We start from the raw sequence: 26,918 nt of genomic DNA on the forward strand, positions 1-26,918 counted from the left end.
CTACTTATTATGATTTAAAATAAGATTTTTTTTTTGTAATTTTATAAACCTAAAAAATAAGGTTTTTTTAGATTTAGCAAATTACACAATGGAAATATCTCGTATGAAGTAATATTAGGTGGGTATACATTTGTCAAGTTAAATAATTCCGAGTCTAATAATGAATTATGGAATAAGTCTCAAAAGTGTGAGATGAAAATTGAATGATTTATTAAAGATAAACGCTCCATTATAATGGGTTTGAATAAGATAATATTAAGTTCCATTTATGGGTTAAGCGGACTTGGTGATTTTAAAACGTTTTACGTTAGTTATTAATGTACAACGTTTAAAGTTGTGATAAGAAAGAGAAAATTTAAAAAATCGGGACCCCGGACCAAATCTTTACGATCATCAAATTTGAAATTTTACGTCACGCCAATCTTTACTAAACTATATAGATTTAACATTATTATAATATTATATAACTTAACCGTTTATATTGCGAAGTATTTATCGACTGTCAATATTTATTGTTTTTATTTTCATAGTCCAAATTTATACAAATATTAACAGGTATATTTTACAGATTATTATACAGGTATTATTTTATTTATTACCTAGCTATATTTTGAGTTCGCGGTCTTCTTGTTTTAATTTATCGAAACTCTATAAATTTTAAAAATAATACTGATAGGTTAGGTTATAATAAAATATTTCCTACACAGATGAAGGTCGGAACTCGCAAATAAAATAATATTATACCTACTTATAATAACTGCCGTCTGACGTCTGTTATAAATCGATTTATTAGCTTATAAATTAAACAATACGAGTTAAATAAAAACCATCATCAGTCTAACGACTCTAACGTAATCACTAATCATAATATAAAGTATTTAAGTAGACGTATTATAATAATTAATAACATTATAACGCTCATATTATGCACATTGTACTGTTGTAGTCATTCTAATATTTGATAAAAATGGCGTTCGAACGATTAAAAATCGTGTCCAATATTATGTTAATTGGCTAAAGAATATTCACTATTGCTGCTATGAAAACACGTCTAAACCGTGTTCAAAATTTGAACCAACCCATAAATTGTATAGCCTATAATTGCCCGTGTCAATGATATTTTGCATTTATTTTATTTTGGCACAATTCAATATTATGATAAAATAATAACGATAATATTTATGCCGACTGTGCTATAAGCTCATACAGGTACAAAGAATCCATAAATAAATATAATAACAATAAATAAAATGTATTAAACCGTTGAAAAGCTGACTTGATTTTTTAGGCAGGTAGGTACACACCTATGTACAAATACAACGAAGGTATCGATCAAATTATATTATCGACATCACGTCATATTAGGCGGAATCCGCTGTATTTTTTTTTAATTTTTAATGCTAGTTTTCCGCACATGCCCAAAACCGTAGGGAAAATATCGTAAAATCATAAGGCCATAAGGACCCCCGAGTTGCAGCCCACTCGGCCCTCCACTAAATCCTACCCCCGTAGGACCCGGGATACATAGTATACCTATTTTACACGTTTGGGTCTATAAATAATAATATTTATTTGTCAAAATAATTTTCTCATTGCGATTATCGTATTCGTGTGTTTCATGGTTGTCTCGCACAGCATACGAGAGCATCAAGAGGACGTGCACGTCGCAACTTCAAATCAACCTGTTCATGGTGGACCACGTATGCATGATGGAGGGAACGGGCACGGGACACATGTGCTTCTGCGAGGAAGACAACTGCAACGCGGCCACCGGACTGGCGCGGTCATCGGTGTTAGTGTCCGGTGCAGCGGCTTTCGCCATTCTGCGATTGCTGTTGCACCGGTAGACTGCTGCAGATGTGGTCTAGCAGAGTGATTTCATCCCAAGTTTAATTTATCGACTTTTATTCCCCCCCCCTCATACCTACGTTTGTAAATTTTTATTTTATTTTATTTTTTTTATCATTATATAATTTCACATAGTTCCATCAACCCAATATAATATTATATAATATCAAAACAATAAAAATGCCATTCGTCAGAGTTGGCTAACAGTAATTTACAAGAGCACTACTGATGGACGGAATAATAACTATGTCTCGCCTTTGTCGTGAATGTACAGTTTTTATTATTATTATTATTATTTATCACAAATAACTATTATTTGCCACCGTCAAAAAACTAAAATATAGCAAGCCAGTCATGATATCAGTGTGCCGATTTTTTAACAGATAAACAATATTTGTACAGACTGTCAGTACAGTTTTTTTTTTTAATAATTAATATAATAATGATACAATGAAATCAAAACATTTATCGTTATTGTGCATATAAATTATGTGTGTTTTACCTAGTATAAACAATATTACAGTAATCATTCTTATTATTCTTACATTCTCTAATCTGTGAGAATATAATATGATAACAATGAATCCGTTCTTCGGTAAACATTAAGCTTTTGTTTTAAGTTAAATCAAAATACATACATTTATTTTTATATAATATATTATTATACACATATTGTATATTATATATATATATGTGTATAATAAATAATTAATAACAATGTTAATATTCACAATGAAAAAAATTATAATTGTAATAATTAATAGTAAATAAATAAGTAAATAAATATAATTACACTCCTTTATATAAAATTTTAATTAGTAAGGTAAGTACTATAAAAGTTAATGTTAACCAATAAAACAGTTAGCTAGTCATTGAAAAAATAAATATATTATTATAAACACTTAAGTTATATAAAAAAAAATGTTCATATATTATGCCATTACAATGATTTATGCAAAAAAAAAAAAAAAATACTAAAAATTTACTTTACTACGGCACAGTTAAATGGCAAAATATGTTGCACGGTGATAAAACATTGTTTAATGTGACAATTTGATTATAGCATTATTACTTAACATAAAATATAATAAAAAACCAAATTGTCATTATAATGATTATTCAACGTTTTGTCGTGCATTAACTATAGATTTAAGAGGCAGTCAACATTTTAAATTTTAATAGTAAAAATATATTTAATTCGTTAAAATAAAATACAAAAATAAATATAATTCATATTTGGTATGAAACAAATATTAAATATTTCAATCAATCTAAATTTACATAAAAAAAAAAAAAAATGAACAATAATTTATAGTTTTAACAGTATTGAGTAGAAACATTTTATTAGGTGTCTCTACTAACTCTATTAACATAACCAACAAAGTTTCCCAACAATCTTAATTCTTAATACAACCATTATTATTGGGAAGTTGTGATATGAAAAGGTATGTGAGGACACATATTTCATAGTGCTCTGCATATATTATTAAAAATCAGTTGAAAAAAAAATTAACTAAAATTTCATAACTAAGCAAAAAATGAATAGTTACCACGATTAACCTTTTAAGTATTATTGGAACAGAAGATTTAAATTAGATATAATTTACTTAAACACATCACATTTGTTCAAAATAGATTAACTAATTTTATATAAAAAAAAAAAAATCATGATATAGTCATATCATGTATTAAACTATTAATAATTAAGTTGTGAAATTAAAGAATAAAGTTTTATCAATATATTTAAATTAATTACATCAATAACTATAACAAATTAAATGTATTTCATGAAGTATTGTGGTTGGTTTTGTTAAAACTTTAATTAGTAAAGACAGCCCTTAATTAACAAATATATATTATCTTCTATAAATTTATCATAATACTATTTATGTCTACAGAGCGTTAAAATTCGATGTTTTTGTTGTTGTAAATACTTATAGGATAATATTTACAATTTGATAATGCTATTGGGGTATTAATTATATATTTTATTTATATAAAAAGTTAGCACAAACACCTCTCTCCAAGTTAGCGATTATCTAAAGGTACATAAGCATGGTTATTAATTTTTTACGTAGATTGATTTTTAAAAACTAACTAGTTTGAATTTCAGAAATATAATGATATGTTTATACTGAGATAAAATAGTAAAACTTATAATAATTACTAATCGAATGATTTAATTGACTAGAATTTTATTTTAGAAAGTGAGATTATTATTGTTCTAACTGTGATACACACACACACATATATTATATTAAGTAATGATTATAATTATTATTATTATTATTTTGATTCGTTACTACAAATACTTTGTGTCAATAAAATTTTCAAATAAAAAAATTTATAATAATATATTTGTTAGGAACTAACATGTTAAAAATAAGATACCATTATGAATAATTTCACCGAATACGTTATAAAATAAAACGAGTTTAAACATTTTGTGCATATTCTGATGTCTCATTAAGTTACAAAATAAAATTGTTTAGATAATAATAAATTAAATCAATTACAAACAAGGCTGTTAGTGCTCCTTTATATAAATATAATAAAATTTGCATTATTGGCTCTGGACAATTAGTTTTTTATGTGTTTGCGTAAATTAATAAGTGCATATGTGTAAGGTGAAGGAGAGCAAAACATTTTAAAAGCAAAAGATTATACACGGATAGATGTGACTGCAAGATAGTGACAATAACTCTAATGCTTTCATTCGTTGACAGTATATGATTTGGTCGTCGTTGTTGTATTGTTGCTGATAGTGGATGAACAATTATACTTTACTGTATTGTTCTTTGTGGTCAACGAAGAGGATTTGTTAAACACATTTTTGGGGCTCAAGCCTGAAAAATAAAAAATTTTATCAATAACTAAACAAATATATTAGGTATTACAAGTTAATACTAAAGTTATTATGAGTGCACTAATGATTTTTGAAAAATGGTTAAAAAATAGAGCTTCCTAGAAAACGGCTGTTTTGTAATTAACATATTATGTAGGTATATAAATATATACCAAGTTATGAAAAAATTACAATATTTGTATAATTAAATGTATTTAAAAGAGTATTTTCAAACTTTGTAACAAGAGTGACTGAACCTTTCCAAGTTTTCTGCTTTCAAGGGCCCTCTTAACACCATATTATACACCAGTGACACATAAAAACTTACTAGGTCTTAAAGAGGACTACTACTTTCAGTCATATCTTAAGAAGATAATTATGAGTAATTATATCTTATTGTGTGATTATTTCCGCTTTATAAACATAGAACAATTAACAAAGCAAATTTTTAATTATATTTAATAAAAAATCAGTCACGCTTATTTTTAGTTTTTCACTGAGAACATTTTTAGGGAAATAACTAAAAGAAATTCTATGAATTTATACTCGCCAAGGCCAGTTAATTATTTATGTACATAGTACACTAATTAAATGCACATTAATGGTGGGCATTACTATCCTTTCTACAGCTACTGCTAGAACTAGAGATAAAACAACTAACGATGTAAGAAGCTGAGGAAGACATACACTGCATAAAAGCACCATTAAAAGTTTATCTGTGTTATTGGCATAATAAAAGATATTATTTTTCAAACCATCTAACCCAAAGATAAACTTATAACACAATATTATTATATAATATATTATAAGTACAAAAATTCAAAAATTAATAAAAGTGAAATTGAACTTATTTCAAAGATCATATTATAACCTAACCTAGCAACGAAAGGAATAATGGGCGTCGACAAATTAATATTATGGTCCCATAACTTCTAAGTACCCATAACTTCAACATTATATTAGAATAGTAGATTAAGAGGTCAAGGCGTAACCTCAAATGAGTCTACCTCATACCACCCTAAATGTAATAGATACTACGATTTAAATATATATTAATTTTTAGATATTATTTTGTAGTTTGCAAATTTTTTTTTCTTTTTGATCATTATTATTATCCGGTTTCTTTACCTAGAGTAACTAATAAATCAGTAACTTAAGATCATTAGAGGTTAGTAAGCAGTGGCAGTAACACAATAAGATAAAGCAAGCGATGGAAACCAGTGTTCGAGCTTTTAAAAAATTATTAAAACAGTCTCAGTAATGAGAGAAGAATTCACCAAGTTATTACCCATATCCACCAAATGAAGTATATTTATTTGTATGTGGTATACCTGCTGAATTGTAATTATACAATTTATTCGTGCCTGAGTGGAACGTTTCATTAAAAGTGTTCAGACTAGTTTGATCATTCGAATTATTGAGGAGCTTGTACACGTTGTAGGCATTTGCCTGAATGTTGTCTCCATTTTCGTCCAAACTACTGTTGGCGTAGTTATCAGTGGAGGTTCTATAAAATATAGCACCGATATTTTACCAATAAAATATTCATCGCGCTCAAGTGGTTTGCTGCAGACTCATGTCTTTTCAATGTATTTATTCTTTTTAGAATACAGACAATGTGGTAAAAAAATATACACATTATACATCCTAACTCCTAAGTAATAATAGTATATTATACTGTATCATAAGCACCCCTGCTCTTCTATCATGAACCCAAGTGATGCTATATTTTGATTGAATCAAGTATTAGTCATATTTTTTACACACAGTACAGTCTAAATATTTCTAAACAATGGTACTACAGCATTTAAGGACGACAATAATAATAACAATCAAAATACAATAGCTAACATTGACAAAAAAATAATATGGAAGTACAATTAAAACTTTTGTAACAGGTTATTATTCAAATTTACCTGCTGCCATTTAACTGATGTTCAAATGACGAATCGTTTTCTAACAATTCTGTAGGACTCGAGTCATCGCCTTTAGCTTTGTATTTGGCTTGCCTTATAACAACCAACCGTTGACGGGCTTCCTCTAACTCACGTTCGATCCTCAATACTTCTGATCTGTTAAAATACAGACAAATGCACTTATTATTATAAACACATGTCTTGTGCAATGAAAATGAAATTCACTATCAAGTAAATACCTGGCATTGATTTCTTGAGCGATTCCTCCCACCATTCGTTTGCTAAGAACTAGACTTCGTTCTTCGTCATTTTGAATGGCCTGTTGGGCTGCTTTAACCAGGTTATCTGTCGCACGTTTTACAGCGTTTCCAGCCGCCTAATCAAAAATAATAAATAAGTTGAACACAAACACTTATTATCAGATGAGATGTATATAATAATAATTCTTAAGAGGAATTTAAAATGCTTTTACTGATTATTAACTTAAAATTATGTTATTTTTAGATCATCACTGTTTTTTGGAAAATGCTAAGTTTTGAGATTAAGTGTCCTAAGAAAATAATGTCAGTTTAAAAAAATCAGTATTTTTACCAATAATCTTTTTGTGGAAGCACTATCAGGATCGGCTTTAACCTTGCACGACACTAGCAACTGTGCAGTCGACGAAGCCACTTGTTTTGCAGATGAAATCAGCTTTTCTTCACTAGATATCCCTTGCACTAATGCATTTGCTGATTCTACTAGACTATGAGTGGCAGCAGCCACTAAACGGGAAGCTGATATCAGGCCTTCTGACCATTGGCCATCGTCTGAACTGGTTAGAGGTCTGCGACTGACCTGTTTACATTAAATGTGAATGTTATAATTGTTTGTCTTATATACATAATACCAAATACACATTATAAATGAAAATATATTCTTAATGTTATTATTATTTTAACTCTACCCAAGTATATTGTGTAAGTATCTTACTTTTCCAGAATCAATTAGTTCACGTTGTGCAGCTGATGCTGCTTTCACTAGTGCTGATGTGGCAGCAGCAATGGATTTAGCTGCTTCCAAAATCACTTCATCAAAGTTCCATGAAGCATCTGCAGCTTCCTGAACATGAATCACAAATATATTGTTATAAAATAATTTATTATAAAATTTTTAGCATTTCAGTACACATGTAGTTTTATAAATAATAAATTCTCAGTTAACTTACCACATTGACAGATTTTCTGGGGCGTAAACTCGCAAGTTTTTTGGCAGCAGCATCAATAGATTCTGCAGCACCCAATAGTTCGTTTTCCGCAATTATAGTAGGATCTTCAGGACTGACCCAATCATTACCTAAGCATTTTCACATATTTTATAATATTGTATTAAATATCAAAATAATGTAATACATTACCTTTGATGGTTTCGGTTACAGATATCAATTCAGTAACATATTGTGCAATCATACGGGAAATTGTTTGTAACATGTGCTTAGAATCAGAACTTGAATTTGGTTTAGAAATTATAAATAATACAGTCTGTAACAACTTTCTGTATTCTTGGGAAATATTATGCCCAGCTTGTAATGTTCTTTCTTTCAAATCAGCATTTTCAATAGTATTACTGCATCCCTGAATAACAAGTTATAAAAAAGAAATATGTATAGTAATAATGCTTCTAAAAATCTTAATTGAAATTTTATTACCCTGCAAACAGTCAATAAATCCGATATGGCTTTACGTCCCATGTTTGCGGCAACAATGACATCTTCTTGTTTACCACTGTTACCAGCCGAAACAGCTTTTGCTGTTGCCATTGTAATTGGTTTTGTACAACGTATCAACTCTTCAACAGTAGCTGTTGATTTGAATGTTTCAGTCGAATTTAAAGCCTAAAATTTAATTTAAATTTATTCAAAATATCTAATGTAATAGCAATATGATTCACAAAAAGTGGTTTATTTATTTTAACTTCAAGGGATTGAGCACAAAGTACATATAAAATAACTATAGATCACGTCTTTTTCTGATTATTTGTAAAAATGATGACCATTATTTGTTTTAAAACTTTTTAATACTATTCTCCTTCTATTAAAATATTATTAAATGTACCCGAATTTCTTGGCCAATAACTTCAATAGTAGATTCAAGAGCTCTCGTTCCACGTGTGTGTTCGTCTTCTACAGCCTTTACAGTTTTTAAAAGCGAAGTTACATTCGTCACCATTACCTGATAATTTACAAAATGGAAATTTTTTTAGGTTTAGTATTCTTAATTGATATTAATTTTAATTTTTCAATTTACTTTAGCACTTTCTTTTAGTTCATTCATTGATGGGTCGTTGATATTTTTACCAGAAGCAGCTTTTGTTGCTTGAATTAGATCCCCTAATGCGGTGGCCACATCTTTTACAGCATTGATTAACATAACCTATTAACACATTAAACATTATGTAAAATAAGAATGATTAAATTTAATTATACTATAATATAAGTCATCTATAAAATTTAAAAAAAAAGGATATTAATTTTTAGTTTTTAATTTAATCTCTGCTTTAATCAAAATCTAGGTAACTATCAATATTAATTCAACTATCCAAATTAATATTTAAAATTGTTAAAACTTATGTGAACTTATATAACTTATGTAAGTAACCACCCAAGACAATGACTACTAAAACAATGATAATAAGTTGTTACTCATTAGTTATTAGTAATTATTTACTGTATAGGTTTATTTTATTAATTTTATATATAAGGTAATATACACTTCACAATAATGTATTTATAATATTTTTAATAACTTAGCTAAACTTCAATATTTATTAAAAGGACACTAAATCACATGTGTTGTCTCCATACAGGCATATAGGCGTACAGTAGAAACAATTTTGTGTTGATAGCTATAATACAAGAATGATTTAGTTTATTATCAAAGTTAAAGGTAAGAACATTATCTAAGTTAACATTTTTAATATTTAAATCTTGAAGCTAGATATGAGAACTTTTAATTTGTAATATTTACAATATTTACATATCTTGCTTAAAAAATCTAACATACAAATTCAAATAAAGTTTTCAACTTAAAGTTTGATGATAGATCAATTCACTATAATCTTAAGGTTAACAACACAAATTTGATTCTGCTAAAAGGAAATTTGCTACATTGCACATAAATCAGAATAGGATAACAAATAGTTAGCTTACATTGTCTTAAATATGTTTCTATTGTTGCTAAAACTAGAATATATTATTATTTAACATAATATGTTCATGTTATTATTAACTATTATTAATGTGACCATACGTCCTGCTTTGGGCAGGACAATCCCGCTTTCGAACTAAGTGTCCCGTTGTCCCCAAAGAACCTAAACATGTCCCGCTTAAAAAAAAGTCGACTTGTGGTAAGTTATTGATCATAAATCACAATCAAAAAAATCATGTCAAGTGTTTCATTCACACATAAAAACCAAATAGGCTATTTTAAGGCAGATTATGTGGATCCAAAAAATATAGAAATATATTATATATATAAACATGTTATTTTACTCAAAATTATATGGTTTTTTTTTTTTATTAAAGTGTACAGGTGTTCCGCTTTAAAGAAAAAAAAATTATGGTCACGTTAACTATTATAAACGACTGTATGTATTCATATATTATACACCCACTTGAGCTTCAGGGTTGTTAGCTCCCAAAGATGCTGCACCAAACTTTACTACGTCAGCCAATTGTATTATAGTAGAAACAGCATTCTGAGCAGCAACTGCTAGTTGTTCCTGTGAGGAAGCCGCACCTAAAAATATTTACAATTTTAATTATATATAATATTTATTAAGTTCATTAAATAAAATGATAATAATTTACCAACTATTAAAATTATTAAAAAATACGATACTAAATTATAGTTTTGAATTATTGATGTTTCAAAGACAATTAAAGCAATTCATTTTTTGAACACATGACAAGAATCATGATGTATATTTTTAATCATCTTAAATACTCAAGAAAAATTAAATTAAAATTAAAAAATTAATAACTTTTCTAAATTAATACTAACCAGTAACCAAAGTTTTAGTATCTTCTACTAATGCCTTAGCAGTTTTTAAAATATTCTCTCGGTGATCAGAAAAAGTTTCATTTTCATTTTCAGCGTGGAGAGTTCCAGCTGTAGCAAAAAGTATTGTTGTATCTAGATCCCCAATAATACCAGATACTGTACTAGCTGCATTAACACAAGCTTGAGTACCGCGAGTTCCAGTAGTTGATAATTTGTGTAATATCTATTTGTACAGGTTATTTAATAAAATATTAATGAAAAACAAAATATAAGTAGGTAACTAATATAAACAATAAGTAACATACTTGTTGCTTTTCAATTTCTGTCATTGTGTTCTGCAGCTGGTAATCATGTGTCGACTTGTGATATCCATAATTTTGATTATTTATCTGTGTGTCATGGTTATAATCATAGCGTTTAGTCAACGTTGAAATATCTAACAAATTATCACCTATAATAATTTAAAATATGATAATTTGTATCAAATATATTGTAGAAAAATATTTTAATAAAGAATACAATATTTTGAATCTAAATTACTATTATTAATCGATGAATTGGTTTGGTCAATAAAGCCAGTGTCGTTGGATGAATTTGAATACTCTTGAACTTGAAAAGTTTTTTCAGTGTTGAATCTCTTTTCTTTTGAGACAGGAGATGTGCACACGTCTACCAAATTACTCAAACTTTCGCCAACAGCTCTGTATAATTGTTAATAATTAAATATTTAGCCATGTAATGTCTATGAGTTTTGTGTATGGTCAATGTCTAAGACAAAATATATTTACCTAGATGCGCTTGTAAGTCTATTGAGTAATTGATTTAATGTAGTAGTAACTTGATACGCTGCATCCGAAAGTTCTTGTAATAAATGTTTATTATTTTCATGTTGAGTTAAATTACACACCGAAACTAGGTCTTCTACCGCATTAACCACTTCTCTAGCAGCTGCCATCAACTGTTCTTTGCAACTTGGATTTTCCACAGTACCAGCAACAACCTAAATAACCAACCAAATTATAATAAATATAAATAATGACAATAACTGAAGTAATTAAAATATTATCATGAAATATACTTTTGTACAAGCTACTAGCTGTGAAGTTGTAAGTGCACACGTAGTTGCAGCACTAATAACATTTGACTGATGTTGTGGTTCAACAGTTGCTGCGACATTTTTGGCTTTAACAACAAGAGCAGCTGTTGTATTAGCTACTGCCTTAGCCAAGCTTAATAAAATATCACGAGATTCATCAGCTCCATCATCACCAATCTGTGTCAATACTTGTTGAGAAGCTTCACCGACTTTACTAGCAGCATTCAGTAGATTTTGGCGTCCCTAAAACATTTATATAGCTATTAAAAATAAAATTCATAGCGCTAATATACTGCTTGGGATAAATCTTAACATACAGTATTTGAATCAGGTTGGACAGCTTTCAAAAGGTCAGTAAAAGCAGAACATAATTTACGGGCTGCATCTAACAAATGATCACCAGAAGGGGTTAAAGCAGCCAAAACACGAACACCCTGACTCATTTCTGGTAAATTGGTAGTAATAGATGTAATAGCTTGTTCAACGCTAGAATAGTCAATATCTCCTAAAATTGTTAAAAAAAAAAAAATAGAAACAGGTTATTTTAATAAAATGAACTAAAGAAACATGTAATAATTACCTGAAGTCAAAGTGACTACTTGAGCTGTAGCAGCATTCATGGCTGCAATCTGGGAACTGATATTTTGTTTATTAGAGTCTATTGTAGTTTCTTTCAGTTTAGTTGAAGCCTATGAACATAAAAAATTAATTTTTCATATCGTCAAACGTAATAGAAAATTATTACATTATTACTTACTGCATCGTTACCAAACTCAGGAATAACGGCTTTTGATATCAACTCTTTTTCAATAGTAGTTATAATTTCTTGACTATTTGATATTGTCATACACAATGCTTTTTGTGGAGCACTCAGTACCTTAATTTGTTTATTTTGTGGTCCCTGCATACACATACACAAACACACCATTTTAAAATTTGTAAAATTTCAGCCTAATATTAAGTAATAATACAAATCAAACATACCACTGATGGTGTATGGGATACATTTATTCGTCCACTGACTGTTGTATACTGAGCATTTCCCACGTGTCCCATTCCATAGGGACGAGCACCTATACCCAAAATAAATTATTCAGAATAATAATTAAAAATAAATCACACAACTAAAAAATTACAAATTTTTAATGAGAATACAACACATAATAGTAAGCTAATAATAACACAATTTACTACTCTCCTTAATAAGAAAATATTTATATAGTCAACAATAGTAAAATAGTGAAATGACATAAAAAAATGTGTTTAAGTATTATGCATAAAATATAGTAACTCTTCAAAGAGATTAAATTTATACTTTTACACTGATTTTTTAAAAAAAATCAATAATTTGTCAGTCAGTGGCGTATTTTCAATAATTTCTTGGGGGGTTCAAATTTTAAAAATCTTATCTGGGTAACACAAATTGCAATTAAGATAACGCAGCGATATTTCACACCAAAATAACCCAACTAACCTGTCTTAGATAGTTATAAAGACAGTCTACATCTTATCTACATAGTTAAATTATTAAAAAAACCCGTAATAAAATATTTATCTAACATTAAGTAACTTTTTTTTGTTCGGGGGGGGGGGGGGTATGAACCCGAAAACCACCCCCGTAAATACGCCACTGTTGACAGTATACATAAATATATTACTAAACAATTTAAAAAAAATAACAAAAATGCATGTATCAAATTATATTAAAGGGCCTCATATACATTGTATTTTAAGTCAAAAACTTTTAATTTATAAAATTCATTGTTTGAATTTTTATAAAATGTACATATCGTTTAATAGGGTTTAAAAATATTTAATTAACTAAAAAAAAATTCTTTGATTATTCTTTGGTCATTTCAATTTAAGTGAAAAGTACAATATTTTTTGTGGTCACAAAATGAATAGTTGACATTTAAATAAGAATAAATAAAATAGTCATCTTACACTTACTATATCTATACTAAAGAGTAATGACCATTTACAATTAATAACCATAACCATAATAACTATAACCATTTATAACTGTATGACCAATGAAATAATGCATATAAAATTGCTTTTAAAGTGTTCTTTAAAATCTAGTAGACAAGAGGCTACTTAGTTGAGGTTATACAATGTAATACTTAATTACTTTGTTTAAAAGCATTTTTAAAACAAAATTTTTATTTTTAAAAGTTTATCACATAAATACAATAATAAATAAAGATTAAACAATCAAAATCACATAATCACAACATGGATAAAAATTTAAAATTGGTTACTAAACTAATAAGTATAAAACATGCACTAAATTGGTTTAAAATATTTAAAAAAAAAACCATGCGATTGATTACACCTTAAGCATCGTTAATAAAATATTTATGTTAAAAAATGAACTTAGAATATGCTAAGAATTTAAACTCGAGAATACAGTATGTTTCCTAAATCCTTAATCTATATAATGTATATATTTATACAGCTATTTATTTAACTTTTTAAATGTTCATATTTGGTTGTATTAAAATGTATAACATGTAAGTATTAAATAGCTCACATATAAAAATCTTACAATAAAAATATTCATTAATTCAATAGATCTCACATTCTCGAAACATACTGTTATGTCAAACTATTTTTACAATTGATTTTAAATACTAATATTTATAATCAATGGTTTGACGTATTTGTGAATATTATTACAAATATAAAATACAGTATTTACACTAAGCTACAGATATATGTATAATGAATATATATGCAATGGATGATAAACAATCAACAACTTTAAGAAAAAAAGTTCTGAAGAAACCTACAAGAATATTATGATCACATAACAATGGACAACTGAAGAGGGCAAATGAATAACAATGAGGAAATGGTAAAATATACATTCATTGATTGATAATCAATCAATATTACCTTTTAAAGCTCCAGATTGTCTGCATTACGGTGTATATTTTTAACACGGTGCCATGAATTCTATATTCCTTATATTCCTGAATAAAACATGTTTTTTTCTAAATTGTATTTAATGTTTAGTGAGCAAAAATAATGATGTATATACTCCTACATAACACCAAAGTTTTGAACAATGTACCTATTATTTTTTATTATTTGTAAATACATTAAATTCAGCAAGTTTACTTTAAATATTCTCATTTTTCATCTGTTGTATGATTATTTTTTTTTTGTGTGTGGTTTTAAGAGTTACACCGTTTAATAATCGTGCATATAAACTAAACCAGCAATTACTCATGTGTTTATATACATAATATTTCAATAATAATTGAACAGAAACATATTAAACAATGATTTCTAATACTCTAATAAATTTTCAAGAAAAAAAATTTAATTTTAATGAAAATTAAATACTTCAAACAAATAAAATAAAATTTTTACTTGTACTCGTATAGTAATATAAATGCATATAATAAGAAAATAGAAGATAATTAAGTTTAAAATAAAACTCTTTTTACTTGTGTGATCAATTTTAACAGAAAACAGAAGAAAAATTTTGGCAAAAATAAGTATAAACTTTTAATTTTTAAAAATTTAATTTATAAAAATTAGTTACTGATCATTCTATAAAGCTAATTATTATAAACTCTATAGTTGATAAACTGTTGTGTACATAAATAAATAATATCTACTGTGATTGTAATTCAATGCATTACTTGAATTCAATAAAAAATATAAAGGTATATAATTACAAATATTAGTATTACGCAATACATTAACTATTTTAATTTAAGTCGGTTGGTAATAGATTTTGGGGTATTTAAAATTGTGGTGGATAAATTACAATGCAATGGGAAGTGTAATTATTTTAAAAATACTGTAAAAATGTTGTGGTTTCAATAGTAATTTATCTTTTTTTATCATTAATTGTCACTAACATATTAATGTTAATAGTTACTTATATAAAATTAATTTCATCGCGCAAACTGAAAATGTTGAAACTTCTAACTATGATATTTGTTTACAATGTTCTTTTAAAAAATTGACTACAATTAATTAATTTTATTTAAATAAAATAATAATTGATATATATTTTTTAAATGTACATAACAATATGATATGTTTAATGCAGCTAATATATTAAATTAATTTGATGCAAAATTTTCTTTTCTATACCATCATCTAAAAATATTTATTATTAATCTAATGCTATGCAAAGTATTTACATATTCAAATAAATCTGGTATTGATGGCCCAGTCATATGGCATATAAATAATCATATGTGAATATTTTGATATTGTGTCTACACTAACATTCAACATATTATGGACTGAATGGATAAGCACTTATAACAGAATTATAATATTAAGAGGAGTATATAATTTCATCCTGATACGACTAATCACAAAATGTCGGGTGATGAATTTATTTCAAAAAATAATTTAAATACAAATCAGTATAAATATTAATTATTAAGTAATGTGAATGTTTTTAAATAATACTTGGAAAAATGTTAGGAATAAACAAATAGATCAACTAACTTTATATCTCTAAAAGAAGATGAAATACTCATTAATTTATTATAATTGAATAAGATGTACTTTATTTAATATATGCAACTAATAAATTCAAATTATTTTTACTGTTAAATAAATTTTGTGAAATTTGAAATTTAAATCAAAATATTACAAGCAGCATTAGAAAATAATATTCAACACTTGCATAATACAAGAAAAAAAAACAGTATAAACCTTCATAAAATAATTTAATTATTTCCCAATCATAAATTTATTAATATGCCTGACATGATATTAGATATACTTTGAGTTGACAAGACTAAACTCTAAAATATGTTTTATTCATCCAAACAATAACATAGTAATGACAACAATAGATTATATACAACAGGAAAAATACTTTCACTCAGATTATCTTGCTATATAATATACATTATTTATTATGATTTACGACATTTATAATATATATATTTTATCTTTTATAACTGTTCAATTTTTGTTTTCATAAATACCAATTATTTTAAACAATAATCGATTTTTAAATATGCATCATCTTCCGTACATTTAGAACTAATTATAATAGTATAACTTGTAAATTTAATCAAATTTGGCTGAATAAAAATTAAATACGATCTATTGGATATGATCAAGAATAAAGCAGAATTTATTTGAATTATTATTATTAAAATAAAAGCGAGCATGTTAAGTGTAATATTGTGTAAATATTAACTTATAAAATATTAGATATTTTATTAATGATTAAATTTCAAATATTAGGTGTTAGTTAAATACTATAGATGTAAATTAAAATATTATATTTCACAAATCTTTGTTATATTACATTTTATATTGTCTGCAAATTTATGAAACTAGTATAATTTTCATAAAAAGCATAATAAAAGCTTATATTGTAAACTATTTATAAGCTTCTAAATAATGTTTGAAATGTGATTATTAACATTAGTCCTGGTGCAATTGTAGTAATATTAATTTTATTTCTGACATAAATGTTCAAAATTAACTCACCTTCAGCCCCAGCTCGCATTACTGCAGGCTTTGCCACTGATTCAGTATTTACTTTTCCAAACTGACTACTTTCATGTTGTAAAATTGTAGCCCTAGAACAATAATGGTTTTTACATTATTTAATTTAAAGAAAGAACTAAATAACAATAAAATTGTATATAATATAAATTACAAAACTTTATTTAGTAAATTAGATAATAATTATTCTAATAATAAATGAATCATACAAAGACTTACTTAAGTGGTGAAATGCTATCTTCTACCATAGTTGAACCTTCATCTCCTTCAATACCAAAATGATCTTTAGACTTTTTCTGTAAAAAGAAAATTATAAATAAAGAATGTTTTTAGTAAACAATAATCATGTATTCATTCACTTTTTTCAGGATAATGTCGATATAACCAGAAATTAATTGAAGTATTTGTTCAGCTTCCGTAGTTTGTACAGAATAATATTGATCAGAATAATCCCCAAAGTCTAATGTGAATGTATTTGGAGAGGCTCCCCATCTCCTTACTGTTGTTAAAGGCCAAGTTTTTAATATCTCTTTGGTTCTTTCATCTAAACGTAAAACTGAATCCTTTGTCACTCCCAAAAGACGAGGAACTAGTTTATTTTTTCCTTTCATTTTCTCCTAAGAACAAAATTTATTATTTAAGAAAATATAAACAAGATTATGTTTAATAAAGTAACAACATTGAAATAAAGACATTTAACATACTTTAACTAAGAAAAATGTTACTCCATAGGTAGGTAATGATCTTGCAGTTTTTGTATAAAGAACTTTTGCATCCAATTCAGATAAACCAATATGATTTTTGTGCTCAGAAAATATTTTCTTTTCTATACCTTTTATTTTTGTGTAAGATTGAGGTAAAAATTCCTTCAAACTAAAAAAATATACATATTTATTTCTATTTCATCAATTAATATAAATAATAAACTATACTCTAAAAATGGAGGACGGTGCTTGGTTTCACAGTAATTTCCAAATTGGATATGTGTTTGAATACCAGCAAGTTGTAAAGCAAGTTCTTCTGTTACTGGGTGTGTTCCATCTAAAATTGCGTCTCTAGCCTACAAATTAAGAAACAAAACAATATTAATTATTATTTATAATATTATACTAATATAATATACAGTTAAGTCAATTACCTGAACATATAATAAATTTAATTGTACTGGATCATGGGAATCAATGTTACCATCAGAAAAGAAAAATTTTCTCCTTAACAATACAGGTTCACCCTCATCAATGCCTTGTTCTCTTAGAGTTTTAGATGGATCAACCCAGTTGACTGAAATAATAATATAATACTTACATTAATAAAACTATTCAGTTGAAGATTGAAATAAATTAATAGTGGCAATGCAAATATACATATTAAACTGTATAAAAAAAATTGTAATAATGAATAATTATGATTTATTATTAAATATTATAATTATATAGTTATATAAATATTAATATCACCTTCATCATCTGTTTTTAATTTTTTTCTCAATTGTTCCATTTTAGCATCTTTTTCACGTTCTCGGTCTTCTTTTCGTCTTTTTAAAGTCAATGTTCCAAAATTAGCTTTATTCTCAACTTCTTCTTCTAGAGTTTCTCTCACAAGACTATATTCATCATGGTTGGTGATTCCTAAATATATATTTAATTCCATCATAGTATTATGTTTAAGTCAAAATAAAATAACATAACTTATTAACACATAAAAATTGTTTAACTCATACCAATTTTTGTGCAAATAACAACCATTAGATTTGCTACTGGTTGACTGTCATCAACAAGAAGGGTTTTTAATGTTCCATCAAGCATGTGTACTTTTAACGTTCTCATCTTTTTTCGATATTCCAACAGGTCCTAAACCATAAAAAAAAATAATAAACCACAAATGAGACAGAGTTAGTTACATTTAGAAGTTTATTTTATCTATTTTATACAAAAATATTTAAATAATATATAAATAAAACTGTTTTCGTCCTATACATGGTTGTTAAATAATAATGTATAAACAAACTGATAGATACACAAAAAAAACTTTAAAAAATATCCCCATAATGTATAAAAAAAATTTGAAGGTAAATTTAATAAAGGAAAAATTAAAGTGGTGATATATTGTGGTGACTATTCATCTTCATTTGAGATTAAAGAATTTATACCAATAAAGATTCTAAAAGCAAATTTAAATTTGTGTTAAAATTTAAATCAAATCCCTTATATTTTTATTAATTAATTTAGATATATTTTTTTTTTTGCATATACTAAATTGTGTATTGAATAAATCAAATTAAACATTTTTCTTGGTATGACTTATATGAGATAAAAATAATAAAATATGTAAGAAGTTGAACTAACTCAAATTACTGAAATCTGTTTCTAAAATTTTTTAATTTATTTTAAGTAATTATGAAAAAGCTAATAACACTAGTCATGTTATATTGTACATATGATAAACAACAAAGTAAACAATTTACCACTTCCAATTTATTATCTTACATAGTTTTTGTGTACATAAATAATAAAACCAAAAATCAAAATAAAATGATTAATATATTTTTTATTCATTAGATATACAAATATAGTATATTATATGCACATAATTATATTCAGGTTAATAAAAATCCGTTTATTACTAAAATAATTACTAAAAAAAATATAGATACCTAATTGACTTAATTAGTTTCCAAATACTTATGTTATTTTGATTGTACAATATTTCAATCATAATCCAATAAAAGAAAAATATTATAGTTTATATTAATATATTTTTGGATACATTAATATATATTATATATAAAAAAAAATTTTAATAAATAAACAAAGATATTCTAATACCATAGGTATGAATAATAAATTTAATAACTTATGTGTATTATTTTATTATATAACTTTAAAAATGATTTTTTTTTAGTTAATGAAACTTATTAGGGATTTTTGGATAATTAAAATAAAATATTAGGTAGATATAATAATTTTTAATGATGCTCTTTTAATATTTTAAAATAATATTAAATTAATTTTTTTTTTTTGAAAGAGAAAACAAGTATTAATTTAGATAAAAGTATAAGTATCTTAATTAATAATTATTAATAATAATATAATACAATATTTATTTACAAAAATATATTTTTTTTTAATTTTAAAGTTTTAAAAATGTTTTTGGCTTGGTTTTTGGTTATTGTTATACTCAATATACTCTATATAATCAATTTCTATACATATATAATACATATATATATTTAAGGAGGAAAGTTGTATAATATTACTTTGCATAATTATAAGTTTGTTTGTCACTCTATTAATGTAATATCCAAAATTGATTTTTTTAATATTAAATTCTATAGCATATGATTGATTGTCTGAAATTTTTGAAAATCAATGGTTTCAACTTTAGTTTGGTTGGTTGGACAATCACTGTTTTGTGATATTCAGTTATTGATACTAAAAAATGAAGGAGGAAATTTAACAGATAATTGTCTACTAGTCCATTTCAAATAGTGATTAATAGCTATTATTTCCTGTCCTACATATCATTGAAATTTATGTGGATAATAATACATTATATCTCGCATTATATTATTGGTCATCGAAATAACTCATGAAAATTTTAATAAAATTTCATTGATTAGACAATTTATTTTTATTTTTTTAATAATGATTACTATCTTATTCTATTTTGGCTTTTTTTGTTGTACTAATTTTCTGTCAGCTATTTTTCTTTGGACGTATAATTTTTTTTCAAGGATTTTTTCTATATTATTGTCTATTAATGTAAATTATACGTGTATGTAGTATTTAAATATTTAAAATATAATTGGTTGTAAGCAGTCATAAGTCAATCTTTTGAGGTATTATGAAATATTACTTATATAATTTTTAATAAGATTAAACTTTGAGGAAATAACACAAGAAAAATGAAAAAAAATCTATACAATTTTGTAAATATAAGTACAACTTAAAAAATATTATGAAATAAAATTGATTGATTATTCTTGTAATACTTTATATATATAACTAAATCTTGAATATTTTAAGTCATTAGTTTGAGAAAACACAATAATAATAATACAATTAATAATAAAACAGTGATAAAATCTTATGAAAAAAATTGGAAATTTAAACCTGAACTAAATTTTTTTTATACTTAATAATCTAAGATCATAAGACAATTAAATTATTTATTCTTCTGAAATGTTAATCACTATTCATTATTATATGGTAAAAATAAACTGAAGCTCTTATGAGTATATTATTGCAAGCCTATAATTTTTTTTGAGCTTCAGTAGTATCATCCTTGTAATGAATATATAATATGGTACATATCTTTAATGTACCTAGAATAAAATAAAGTTTCTTTAAAATATTTTCTTCAATTAATACAGAGCACTACATCAAAGAGTTTCCTTGTAAAAAATTGAAAGTTTTAAAGACATGACATATGTTATTTTACATAATATTATATTGATTTAACGTAGTCCATAAGACTATAAATATCAAATACACCATACATTTTCCATTGTTTTTAAACTTCTGAATCGCACTTTTAACAGTTTAAATGCTTTAATCATAATGACAACTAAAATATCACAAATAGAATCTTTAATCCAGTAGGTAGTACTCAAAAAAGACCAGAATGCACCAAACATTATTTTGGTTCGAAATATTAACTTTTACTTCAGTTCTAGTTGGTGAAATTAGAATTTGCTTCTCTGTAAGGCGTTTCCATCGGTATTACAATCAAGAAGATTAAAATGATTAATAATTCTTTTCATAGAGTATACAATTTCAGAAAATACAAGTATTAATTTTGATAATTAAACCCAAGACCATAGTCACTATTGATTATTTATTCTGAGAACTATACTATCTGTGTATACATAAATTATATATATATGACTAATAATTTTGATTGTAAAACCTGACAATATCAAAAAAATTATACATGTATTATATTATAAGGATGTAATATGGCGTATTAATTTTTTGAGAGTTTCTGGTATTTACAGTTTTCTATAAGCACAGCCTATAGGTTTATTATTGAATTGACTAAGCAAATTTAAGAGTTTTAAATAGTAATGATTTACTATTTTGTGTTAAAAGAACCTAATATGTTATTATAATTATAATAACTGTATAGGTCATATATCTACTATTAATTATTATAAGCTTACCAAAATAGATAGTTCATTTTTTTAAATTCATAAAGCATTTACATTTTTATAAAATATATAATACCTAACTGATAAAAGCTGTATATTAAACAAAACTATAAAAAAAAAAATACTGACTTACCCCATTTCTCAGGATATAATATTCTAAATTACGTCCAGGTTCCAACCAAACTCCTTTCTTTATATCTTCGTCAGCGAGAAACAATCCATAATCTTTTGCTGAAACAGTAAAAAATAAATAAAACAATTACATCTCACAATAATGCATTTTACATTTTCAATTAGCACATATTAAATTTAAAAAAAAACATATAAGAAACATTTGTTTCATAATGCTGAGTAAGCCAATATTTTATATAATCTAAACTTAATAAAAAACGTAATAATATAATTTCCTTATGACATTCATATTAGGTACCTACTACAAGTATGGGCGGAGTCCAAATCAATGAATTTTATTGTAAACAAATTGTTACTTATTAATTATACTAATTTAAGTGCTTACTTAACTGTATTTTATAATTAGGTAAATAACAAAATTGAATGTACTGAAAGTTTTTAGGGCTTGAATAAAAAAGTAATAATCTAAAAACTCAAAAAAAAAGTATGCAAATATTGTATTTAATAATTTAATTGTAAAATTATTCAACATACCTACTAAAAATATGTACTAAAATTTTAGTTATTTCTATTTCACCTACATAATTTACATCAAAATCATTTTTATTAATACATTTTTAAGCATAGAAATTATAGTCTTGATATGGTAATAAACTATCATTTTTACTAAGTAAAATATAAAATAGGTAATGAAATTACCCCTGAAATTACCTATACAAACATGACAATTATAAATAAAGCCGGTTATAATATCAAAGGTCCAAATTAAACATGAAAATAAGAAATCGATTAAAATATTGAACATGATATTTAATGTTTGGCCATAGGTATTCTCCAGAGCGGGGATCTTCAACCATTTTCTTTACAGCGGGTCAAATCTGAGATATCCATGATTATTAGAGGAGGAATAGAGATCTAATGAGATTGAAAAAGAAAAAAATCATTTTATCAGAGTTTCACCATAATTTTACAATAACTTCAATACATAGGTTTACAGGTAGGTACATGGTTATTAGTTAAGATCTAGAGTTTGTGGTTTCGAGATGGAAACTTTGGTAACATTGATCCGACAGTTTACAATTATCCCAAAGGTTTAAGGGATAGGTAGACACATATTTTGAATGAAACACACTTGCAGAGTAACGGAGGGGACGTAGAGTTAACTTCTGCGTTTGTGATAAGCTTATCTAATAGGCGAATATAATATTACAACGTCCACTTTGAGACGGAACTCACGTTGATCTAGATTGGCCTCGGATATCTTTTCTCTGATCAGTCGGCACGCGTTGTACACCGATATGGTGGGATCGAATTGCATCGTTTTGGTGACATCTCGTTCGACGATGGATATCCTCAGCGATAGCGTCGCCATCTGAAAGCGTAAAACGTGCACGGGCTAGATCAGCGTTTTGCGACTAAAACGCGCGACCCCACAAACCCACACCACCGATGGTAGGCGGGTACCCACCGTGAAGTCCTCGTCCGGCGCGGCGGACTGCTACCCGATCGGGCAGGGTGTGCTGACGGCGTTACGGGCGACGGCGGCGGCGACGCGTTGGCAGGCACTGCGTGCGCGTTTGTGCGGGCGCGCTCGGCGGACGACGTGTGAAAATAATAAAAAAGTAAACGTTTTTTTTTTTTCGCGGGCCAAAAAGCCAACGGCTGCGGCGATGACGAATCGATCAGGAATCCGTCGTCGTCGTCGTCCGAGCAGTGGCAGTGGTGGCAGCAACGACGATCGCACAGCGGCGGCGCATGATAACGACGAGCGAGAGAGCGATGACGACAGAGCTGCAGACGACTACTGCGGCGGCGGCGACCCCGTTACCCCTCCTGCCCGCGGACCGGATCTCGAACGCGCACAAGTGATTACGGTCGTAGTACGACGTCAAGTCGAGGAACACGACAACTACAGCTGCGGCGGCGGCGGAACTGAGCATCGACTCGCGCGCGTATTATCACCGAACTCGGCGGGTACACCGCGATCCGTCCCGCGCCGTTCGCCGCGAGTCCCGTCCCACCGTGCAGCAGATCGACGGCGTCTATTATTATTATTATTGTTGTTGCGCCGCCGTTCGCGCGCGTGTTGTACCGACTACGACGACGACGACGACGCGGAAACGGAACATCTGTCGACGACGACCGTCGTCTTTGCGCGCCCAAAAATAGAACGCGTGGCCCCGTCCGGCGGAGGCCGTCTTTTCAATAACACACGTCGCCGTCTTATTATTATTATTATTATTAATATTTATCGGATTGGCACGATTTGCACGGGCAAACGATAGTTACGACCACCGATAGCGCAATGATCATCTCTACGCGCAATACGAATAACCTTATACGTAATATTATTATAACGTGAGCATTAGTATATTTATTACTATCGTTACGAATTCAATGAAAAAAAAAAAACACATATTCTACGATGACGTACATCGTTGACAAATGCGGTAATTATCGCGGAGGTGGGAGAGTTATTGAAAAATCAGGTGGGTACCTGGTGATGTGTGATAGGCGGTAGGCACCTGAAAATAGCAAAAGCGATCTGCAGATCACGAAAAAAATATTGTCATCTCGAAAGCGTTTTTTTTTCCATCAAATTTACGGTCATTATTTAATATCGGAAAAAAAACCCCGTTCCTAGACACCTGCAGCGGCTAGAGACTTAAACAATAATTAAAATATTTGCCGACTCGAATATATATAGGTTACCTATAGGCTGCTATAGAGTCTACAGGAATCCCTACCTACGTGCCAATATAGTTATTTATCAAATAACCTTTTTGGGCATTGAAAAATAACGATACCTACTTAATTTTTTATTAGAATCATGCGTATAAGTCATAATCAATCGTGTCCTAACGAACTATTAATTAACTATATTAGATACTGTAAATATCAAACAAAATGCCTATTAAGAACAATTATTGACCTTCAGCGGTTGTTAAACTTAATAAACATGGCAAATTTAATTTTTAATACATTCTACACGATTATATCTGACTATGCGAGTTATAACTCATATCTGCAAAGTTTTTAAATATCGATGAAACAAATAGATTTTCAGTTAAATTTTCAATTTTAATTTTAGTGTTGATCGTACATAGGTACCGATCGAATTAACAAAGATAATAATAATATATCAATTACGAAAACAGTTTAATACTTAAAGGTTCAAAACTACTAATTCGAGAGTGAGTAGGCTCTAAAAAACTTTGTTTAATCTGTACATATTAGTATATTCCATAAAAACATAACCAAGTGACTAAGTACTATTTTTATACATCAAATATTTCTGAGTGGGGCATGGGATCCACGTTCTAAAGCGTGACTTAAAGTTTAAATAAAATTATTATTACTATTATTATAATGAAACTGATTAAATTATATCCAGTATTGTGATAACTCTGTAAGTATTTACTGACAGAATAATATGCCGATCGTCCATAGTACCCAAACCGGCCGACCTCACCTATAAGTATTTATGGGCAAGTTATTTTTTACCTCAGCATAGTCAACAGTCAACATAACCACTATAATATTATAGCAATAGTATACCTATATTGAGCGTATTTGCTCTAAATACATAGTATCGAGGTGTATACAAAATCTTGTATTTTATATAATGTACTAAATCGAAACTTGATTTTTTATATACAAATTGACGATGTTCGTCGATTATTTAAGTCAAATTTAAGCAAACCTTACTAAATGACCGGCCCAGCGGGCAGCAGCCAGTATAGTAACTTGTACTATTATGTCATAAAAATAGACGGTAACTTATTTCATACTTATAAAACTAGGAAAAAATATACATAATATATTGTTATATATATATATACAGCTTATTCCCCAAGTTTAGAAGTATTAATAGAAAACTCAAAAAACATTATATAAATCTGAAGTTCAACATAGATCAAACTTATAAGTACCTATATAGATACCTGCAAAACCTAGTAAATATAGTAGGTAATTATTTCAATTTAAAAATTGTAAAGAAATAAACATAAGCTTCAGTTTTTAACGGAATCCGGAAATCGGGATAATGTCTTATAAAAATATCGAACTAATACTTTTTCAAACTACAAAATAAACCTAACTGCATCCTATAATTAGGGTGTTATTATAATTTTCAAATTTGTCACTTTTTCTTCAATGAACTATTAAATTTTATTCTAATATATTATTATAATAACGCTATTATAATTTATTTTCCTATAAAAGCTTGGTTTTGTATAGGAGGTAAGTATATACCTACTAAAGTTTATAAGTCTAAAATTTCTGAAAAAAAATGCTCTTTACATGCATCTACGACTTTACATCTCGAGTAAGATACTTTTTGCTTATTATATTATTGAAAACTATGCTGGTAGAATGGTAGGCATAAGTATGT

At 27.3% G+C, this 26,918-nt stretch overlaps 2 protein-coding genes across 6 annotated transcripts in view; one reads left to right on the forward strand and one right to left on the reverse strand.

Moving 5' to 3' along the window:
* Window positions 1-2,257, forward strand: part of LOC114126430 (protein quiver) — a 35,344-nt gene extending 33,087 nt beyond the window's left edge. For all 4 annotated transcript variants that reach the window (XM_050208065.1, XM_050208064.1, XM_050208063.1 and 1 more), the window contains one exon: window positions 1,636-2,257. In XM_050208065.1, coding sequence (XP_050064022.1) covers window positions 1,636-1,847 — 212 coding nt within the window. In that variant the 3' untranslated portion in view covers window positions 1,848-2,257. The remainder of the gene's footprint in view (window positions 1-1,635) is intronic.
* On the reverse strand, window positions 2,242-24,480 carry LOC114126410 (talin-1-like). 2 transcript variants are annotated; one of them, XM_027990355.2, is made up of 32 exons: window positions 23,994-24,477; window positions 23,762-23,897; window positions 22,527-22,624; window positions 18,965-19,094; window positions 18,702-18,872; window positions 18,383-18,525; window positions 18,177-18,304; window positions 17,949-18,117; window positions 17,604-17,861; window positions 17,464-17,540; window positions 17,227-17,318; window positions 12,730-12,818; window positions 12,503-12,646; window positions 12,326-12,434; window positions 12,063-12,250; window positions 11,728-11,988; window positions 11,438-11,649; window positions 11,190-11,350; window positions 10,955-11,100; window positions 10,650-10,872; window positions 10,261-10,385; window positions 8,895-9,020; window positions 8,703-8,819; window positions 8,297-8,482; window positions 8,006-8,222; window positions 7,817-7,944; window positions 7,582-7,710; window positions 7,201-7,446; window positions 6,849-6,985; window positions 6,610-6,765; window positions 6,025-6,200; window positions 2,242-4,694 (listed from the first exon to the last, which is right to left on the reverse strand). In XM_027990355.2, the coding sequence occupies exons 2-32, from the start codon at window positions 23,895-23,897 to the stop codon at window positions 4,561-4,563; spliced, it is 4,812 nt and encodes a 1,603-aa protein (XP_027846156.2). In that variant the 5' UTR covers window positions 23,994-24,477; the 3' UTR covers window positions 2,242-4,560. The 2 variants fall into 2 exon arrangements, with proteins under 2 accessions (XP_027846156.2, XP_050064019.1); XM_050208062.1 differs by lacking the exon at window positions 6,025-6,200 and having other exon boundaries at window positions 23,994-24,480.
* Window positions 24,481-26,918: the final 2,438 nt, after the last annotated feature.

This window comes from Aphis gossypii, chromosome X, assembly GCF_020184175.1.
Source record: "Aphis gossypii isolate Hap1 chromosome X, ASM2018417v2, whole genome shotgun sequence".
Taxonomy (NCBI): domain Eukaryota; kingdom Metazoa; phylum Arthropoda; class Insecta; order Hemiptera; family Aphididae; genus Aphis; species Aphis gossypii.